The 7,335-nt window shown below is 43.1% G+C and overlaps 1 protein-coding gene across 2 annotated transcripts; it reads right to left on the reverse strand.

The window, feature by feature from the left end:
• Positions 1–270: 270 nt before the first annotated feature.
• On the reverse strand, positions 271–6,906 carry LOC123139809 (translation initiation factor IF-2). Of its 2 annotated transcripts, none has more exons than XM_044559512.1 (7): positions 6,542–6,906; positions 6,308–6,398; positions 4,814–4,880; positions 4,037–4,353; positions 2,338–3,372; positions 1,971–2,120; positions 271–1,238 (listed from the first exon to the last, which is right to left on the reverse strand). In XM_044559512.1, the coding sequence occupies exons 2-7, from the start codon at positions 6,353–6,355 to the stop codon at positions 804–806; spliced, it is 2,052 nt and encodes a 683-aa protein (XP_044415447.1). In that variant the 5' UTR covers positions 6,356–6,398; positions 6,542–6,906; the 3' UTR covers positions 271–803. The 2 variants fall into 2 exon arrangements, with proteins under 2 accessions (XP_044415447.1, XP_044415441.1); XM_044559506.1 differs by having other exon boundaries at positions 4,037–4,367.
• Positions 6,907–7,335: the final 429 nt, after the last annotated feature.

Below are 7,335 nucleotides of genomic sequence, written 5' to 3' on the forward strand. Positions count from 1 at the left end.
GCCAATTTCGGCCCGAGCCGGCGAAAAATGGACCCCTGGGGGCGCGACTGGGCCGTTTTTTGGCGTCGGCGGCTAAAAAGTCGCCTGGAGGGCCTTGTTGGGGGCACGGCTGGAGATGCTCTAAGACACATTCAATGAGAGGCTTTTTCCGATGATATGTAAAGGTACATTCTAGCAGTTAAAATGCATAGCAAGGTGATAATCGCACCAAACATGATACACCGATTTTTGTGTGGCAAGGTGATAATCACACCAAACATGATACACCGATTTTTGTGTCAAATATTAGCTTCTGAAATACAACCCCTACTTTCCGATGTGCAAACCAAGAATAGTTAATAGGACTATATAGTAACGACATAATACTCCCTCCGTCCAAAAGAAGTGTCTCAACTTTGTACTAACTTTAATGCAAAGTTGTACTAAGGTTGAAACACTTATTTTGGGAAGGAGGGAGTATTAAACTGTGCCTTTTGAATCATTTTGGGGGTAGTAATTAGCCTTCCCTCTACATTGACTGCAGAACTTACAAAAACTGCAAGAACATACGACTCCAGTTTCCTCTCTCAAATGTCACACAGTGCATCAGCGCTCAAAGCATCACGATTTTGTTTTCTAGGCATGTAACATCAGAAGGTGCTGGTTGTTGTTGCAACTTGCATCTAGCTCTCTGCCAGATGCCAAAATAGCAAGTATGCCAGCCTAGTTTTTATCTCGCTACATCGTCAAAATTTCGGTCAGTTCAAACAAGTGGCTGAATTCGCAGCAATGGGATCATGCCAGCGACAAACGATTATTCTCAATCAGCACTCTATACGGACTGCACCGCTTTGTGTCGATATGAACTTGGGCTTCCTGATCACCTGCTCCAAGCACTGGATGGTATCCCCGACCTGGTATTCGTCGCAATCCTCAATCACCAATCCACAGTCGGTACCCTTGTCGAGCGTGTCAGCATCCTGCTTCTCTCGCTTCAGCGAAGAACACGGACCCTCAAAGACGACGTCTCCGCTTCTCAACAGTCTCATGGTTCCAGTTCTGCTAAAGCGCCCATCGGTTATCCGGCAGCCAGCAATCTTGATGTCTGGCCCTTTTGACTTGCTACGCCCTTTCAGCTCGAATATGTTCAGAACCTCAGCCTCCCCTGAAATTTGGGTTTCAGCAGTCCCTGGTGCCTTCTCCACAATCAGCCTTCCCATTTCCTCAAGGAGATGGTAAATCACCTTGTGCAGCAAAATCTGAAGAGTAGACATGGTCAAGTCAGCTAAACTCATTTTCCAGTTTCGGAGTAAAAAAGACTTCAAAAAATCAACCAGCGAATTTAGACTCTTAACAATATGTATCAATACTTTCCTTTTGGGGAACATATGCTGTGTACTTGTGGAACATATAGAATGGGACCAGACTTAACTCAGGATACTGAGAACTAGCGATATGAGAACAAAATCGAATTTATATGGTTCACATCAACCACCAAAACAAACGGTGCCTCAAGAAAAGTGAAAAGAGTACTCCATTGCAGTATACCCTGCAATATTCGAGAGATATGGGCAATCTGACTTCCTGGATGACATTCAAAATTGATCAGAGGTTGAGATCAGGATTCTCTTATCATATTTCAAGTCCAGTATTTTAATGAGGTCAATATGATGTAGGCCATATCCTCAATTCCACACACATAAGAGCTGAATTATGTTTACTCTTCCTAAATTCACTATAACATATCCTAGTGCCTACACAATATAAAGAAACACCAGAAACAAGAGAAAGAGAAAATGTTATCTTAAGTAAGATCTACCCTCTTTGCACGTAACCCAGGTCCCAGAAGGCATATTTACATCCTATACTGAGCATTAAAATATGACATAAAAAATCACCACCAATGTCCAAACCATAGAACTTGATTTCTACCAAAGGTGTACACTCAATCAAAAGCAGTACAGGCACTAGAGCAATAATAAACATGGTACCTTTATGTTGGCTTGTGTTGCTCCTAGAGTAATCGCACTCGGTGGATCGCGAACGTTGAAACCAACTATGCATGCTCGGCATGCTTGTGCCAGATCAATGTCATGTTCACTTACTGGGCCGACGCCAACATGAATAACATTCACAAACACCTACAAAGAAGGTACCATAGGCATGACTGAATCTAACAGAAATATCGGCATACTGTAAATAGAACATATATCATACCAAACCACTGGAACAAACCTACGTATGATCTAAAATGCAGTGTCAGCGATCAGGAATTCAGCACTGCTTGAGTGCTTGTATAGTCAAGTTTGTGAGACTACAAAAATAAAAATAAGGCATCCAATGTGGTCAAGGAAATACCTGTGGGCTATTAAGACTTCTTAAGGCATCCGTAACTGCTTGAACACTGCCCTGTACATCAGCTTTGACAATTATGGGCATCTCAACTCTTTCAGGAGTCTCTTCTCCAATTTCTGCCTCCTCTGTCATGTTTTCATCAATCTTCCGAAGCCTATCTTTCTCCTGTTTCTTCTTCCGCCCTTGACTAAGCATTCTTGCCCTTTCCTCGGAGTCAACAACAACTACATCATCCCCAGCCATTGGGAGGCCCCTCAGCCCCTCAATCTCAACAGGCATGGCGGGTTTTGCGGACTCTGTTACTTTCCCTGCCGTGTCTCTAAGTGATCTAATTCTTCCCCACTCTGCACCCACAACAATGTATTGTCCACTAACTAATGTGCCGGACTTAACTATAGTTGTTGCAAGTGGTCCCCTGCCCCTGTCCACCCTTGCCTCCACCACAAAAGCTTGAGCAGGCCCATCTGTTCTGGCTTTCAGGTCCATTATCTCGGCCTGAAGGAGCAAAGCCTCTTCCAATTTATCCAAACCAAGTTTCGATAATGCAGAAATTTCAACAACCTGTACATCACCACCCATATCCTCCAAAAGCAATCCTTCAGAACCAAGCTGAATTCTGACCCTCTCAGGGTCAGCTCCAGATTTGTCACATTTGTTTATGGCGACTACAATTGGAACATTTGCTACTTTTGCATGCGACATAGCTTCAAGTGTTTGAGGCATCACACCATCATCTGCTGCAACCACAAGCACTACAATATCTGTGACAGCTGCACCTCTAGCCCGCATAGCACTAAATGCAGCATGCCCTGGTGTATCAAGAAATGTAAGAGAGGCTCCAGATTGCATCTCAACAACAAAGGCACCTATATGCTGAGTGATCCCACCAGCTTCTTTAGCAGCAACAGATGTTTGCCGCAGGGAATCCAGAAGCGATGTTTTACCATGATCAACATGACCCATAACTGTTACAACAGCAGGCCGTGGTTCAACTGTGCCTTCACCTGTGTGCATTCTTCTGATATTAACACCAAGTTCCTGTGCAAGAAGGATGAAAGATATTGATTAATATCATGAATCATAAGAAATAGAAGCTTTCCTAAAGCTGCATAAATATTTCACGATGACAAAGCTTAGGTGTAAACTGGGGACAATAGTACATATAATTAATGACAACATCAGCGTATGTAAAATTTGAACATGTAAGTTTGCTCCAACATAATATCACCAAAAAAAAGCAAAAATTCCATTTTTAGTGAATATATGGTCAGAAAGGAGAAAAAACCTGGGCACAAAACAAGCATAGAGAAAAGACGACAAACCAAGGCACAATGCACGACTACACTTGCTAAATGGAAGTCAACCAGTGAACACAAGTGGATCCACCCTTCTCATAATCGACAGCTTGAACTTGCTTAATGAGAGCACTAATAAAATAGCAGAATTTGAAGAAATAAAGAATAAGTACTGTTTAGCATCACCATATCACACCTTGCAACAAGATCATTTTGATAGATGAGGTCAAATGCAACATCCAGAGTGAATTTATAGCCATTGTCACCATGAGTTATAGTCTCATATGACATGATATACAACAAATAAAGTTATCCTGGTACAACTGGTTACTAATATGAATATGCTTCAGAGTAGCATACAGAAACGTAGAAGTCACAAAAGGAAGATTATAAATATAAATACATACCATACCCACTAGCTCAGCTAGATCGATGGTAATAGAGTCGAATTCTGATTCAACCCTTTCGCCAAGATCTGCAAGTATGCTTTGAAGCGCATTGATGGTTGCACCAGATCGTTTAGATAGGTCACGCAATGTCATCCCATCAAAAATTTCAACAATTTTATCTGGCGCTGGTTTGGTCAGCTTTGGTTTTGGTGCTACATATGGCGCTTCTACAGGAGGTTGACTCCTAGTTTCCTTTCTCACTCGCTTCTCCCTTTTCGGTGCTTTTAGCCCAACAACATCCTCCTTTTTCTGGTGCCATGCCAACATATACACACCTGCATGAAAATTCCTATAAAGAAGACAGTATTGTCACCTAATATATAAATCCTAAAATCTGCATCAAATAACAATGTACTGATAGTAGCATACCTACAACAAGACCTACATTTAATGACTAAAAAATCTGAACAGTCGTTCCAGAAGATGAGATAAACAAAGATACAGTAGAATTAGAGTATGGTAAAAGAACCTAGTGAATGCCTTTCCCAAGCAAGGTCAGATAAGATAAGAGGTAAATACATGACTCCATGCAGAAGTTGCAAGATCATTTAGTGGGGTGCAGGAAATTAACATGGTGTCAAGCTTGGCTTTTCCAAAGAAATATGATGCAGATTCCTTGTGAGATAACACTCAAATTCAATTTGATGCACTGAGTGTGTGCCATAGTTTGTTGAATATGTCGATGTGACAAGAGTAGTGATGCCACCTGAATAATAGGAGAGCAGATTGACATACCTGATAGTGGACTGTTTAAAGACCGTACAGTTAGCAGCACCTTGGAGTCCATTGCCGTGGACAAACTCTGCAATTGAGAATTAAATACTGATCAAATCAGTAAAACATAGACTTATGAGGTATCCAATAAGGAAGAAAGTACTTGCTCTTAGGAAAGTGACCAAAAAGGACTTCATGAAGATTCGCTATGCTAAGCTAGAGTCTGAGTCCATTAAGTTCATCGTGTAACATATGAAATACTCTTCTCTAACCAATAGAAATCATAAACCAAGAACCGCGTATAGCCCTGCAACAGGTGAGCGGTGGCGTTAGCGTGAAGGTTCAAATCCTATGGTGTGGATTTAGCCTCATCTGTCATTTCCCGGATGGAATAAAGCTGAGCGTATCGCTGCTTCTTAAGATATGCTGAGGGGGTTCTTCCTGCATTGTAATCTATTCATTTTTAAATAATAACATAGGCGGTACAGACACTATGGGCCCACTTGGAATGCACAACTTGAATACACAGGAATAGGAACAACATGGACAAGATATAGGATCTAAAAAATTAGAAAAATAATATAGAAGGGTGAAAGGAAAAGGAGAAGAAACTGGGGTGTGTACTCCCTCCGTTTCTTTTTAGTCTGCACGTAAAATTTGTCTGGAAGTCAAACTTCGTAAAGTTTGACCATCTTTATAGGAAGAAATATTAACATTCACAATATGGAATAAAAATCATTAGATGCATCATAAAATTAATTTTCATACTATACATAACCATAGTATTGTAGATGTTCATATTTTTTATTATAAATTTGATCAAACTTTGTGTGGTTTGACTTCAAACAAATCTTATATGCAAAGTAAGAAAGAAATGGAGGAGGGAGTACGATTAAAGTGCAATTTGAGTGGACATTCTACAGATTTCATTTTCCATTGGCCATTGTGGATTCACAGTTCTTCGTTATTGATGCATAAATTCATTTACATCTTCATCTCACTCACATGGAAAAGCAGCATCAGTGCGGGGGGGGGGGGGGGGGGGGGGACACCCTTTAGTATATAGACCTACCACATTCTCAGTTTACATTGATCTACACTACCATATAGCACTCATTGGCCAAAGGCATAGGACCTCCAGGTTGAACCGTTCATGCAAGGCGAGGACAAAATCCCAAGCGAGGTGCTACACATATGTGCCCTTCCCATGCAGGACAGTACTTGTAACAAACTTTGGAGCGGGATGGTATAGAGGGAACAAAGCAACATCACAAACTCATAACTATAGAGATGATACTGTGGCAGAGGTGGAGGTGACTTTCCGAGAAATAACAGCAGCGGTGAAGAATTATCTATATCGAAGCCATGATAAGATAACTTAGCACGCAAACAGTGCCCGTACTAGCAATGCTTGCTAGAGGCTAGGGCAGGGATTTACTTGGCAAAACAATGGTTGGACAATTAACGAGTTAAAATGAATCTATGCAATTGCAGTACGATATTAATGGAACTTACGTGGTAGCTTTCCCAATGTTCCAGTGGCGAAATGCTTCGTTCCACCATGATCCAAGCGAAGGGCCAGATTCACAAGGCCTGTGTGGACATCCTGCAAATTATGTCTCCAATTGTTAGTCCCGTGCTGCGGGGGATCCAGCCGTATTTGTTCGTGCCAGAAAATCGTGTATGTTTAACAGCGCGCTCTAGGAACAGGAAATGCAACAGATTTCAGAGAAGGAAGAGGAGCCGTACCTTTCTTCGCAGCATCCGCCAGGCCATCATCGTGCCCTGGGCAAGAGAGGCGCGGCGTCCGGTGGAGGAATGGCAGAGGAGGGGCGCCGCGGGTGACAGAGGAGCGGTGACGGCGCGTGACCTAGCGCGGTAGCGCCGCCGGCGGGGTGGGGACCAGGAAGCGCGATGCGGGGAGGATTGGGGTCAGGGTACCCGGCGGCGGGGCCAGGGAGGAACGGTCGCGGGAGCGGCGGGACGAAGGGGACGAGGAGGCGGGATGACGCGGCGGAGGCGGACCGGCGGCGGAGGGGCGCGGAGGTGGAGAATTTTCCCAGAGGAGCGACTAGGTCCGGCTCCTTCCTATCGACCCGTCGGACCAGCCACCCCGCCGTTGGATTGGGTTAGAGCAGTCTGGTCCGTCGAGATCAGCCGGTAGAACGTGCCCCTGTCCTGTCAAGTGGCTCCACCGTGAATCTGCAGCAGCAGCTAACTGCTACCACAAAATCACATATTTTTTCAGCTATGTAGATTTGTTTAACTTCATCACTATAATCGTCCACAAACACTTCAAATGTTTCCGCAAAAAAAAAAACACTTCAAATGTTGTGACTAATCACACCCTGATAAATTCATCTTCACATATCAAATATCTTCTAACTAAATCCAAAATAACTCCAAACTCAATTCAAAATTCCCCCTAACTAAATCCAAAATATGTCCTATCACGGCAAACCAGCACCGGTACAAGTGTCATGCCGCCTCCTAAGTGGGTACATGGATACGCTTTTGAGCATCTAGCAACATCCAACTGCTGA

The sequence above is a fragment of the Triticum aestivum genome, chromosome 1B, assembly GCF_018294505.1.
Source record: "Triticum aestivum cultivar Chinese Spring chromosome 1B, IWGSC CS RefSeq v2.1, whole genome shotgun sequence".
NCBI classification, from domain to species: Eukaryota; Viridiplantae; Streptophyta; class Magnoliopsida; order Poales; family Poaceae; genus Triticum; species Triticum aestivum.

Bases quoted from the DNA above. Each gene is read 5' to 3' on its own strand.
- LOC123139809 (XM_044559506.1), bottom strand. From the start codon at position 6,571: ATGATGGCCTGGCGGATGCTGCGAAGAAAG. The intron at 4,881-6,307 runs GTAAGTTCCATT...TCTCAATTGCAG, and splicing joins AACATTGGGAAAGCTACCAC to AGTTTGTCCACGGCAATGGA. The intron at 2,121-2,337 runs GTATTTCCTTGA...CCTTCTTTGTAG, and splicing joins GAAGTCTTAATAGCCCACAG to GTGTTTGTGAATGTTATTCA.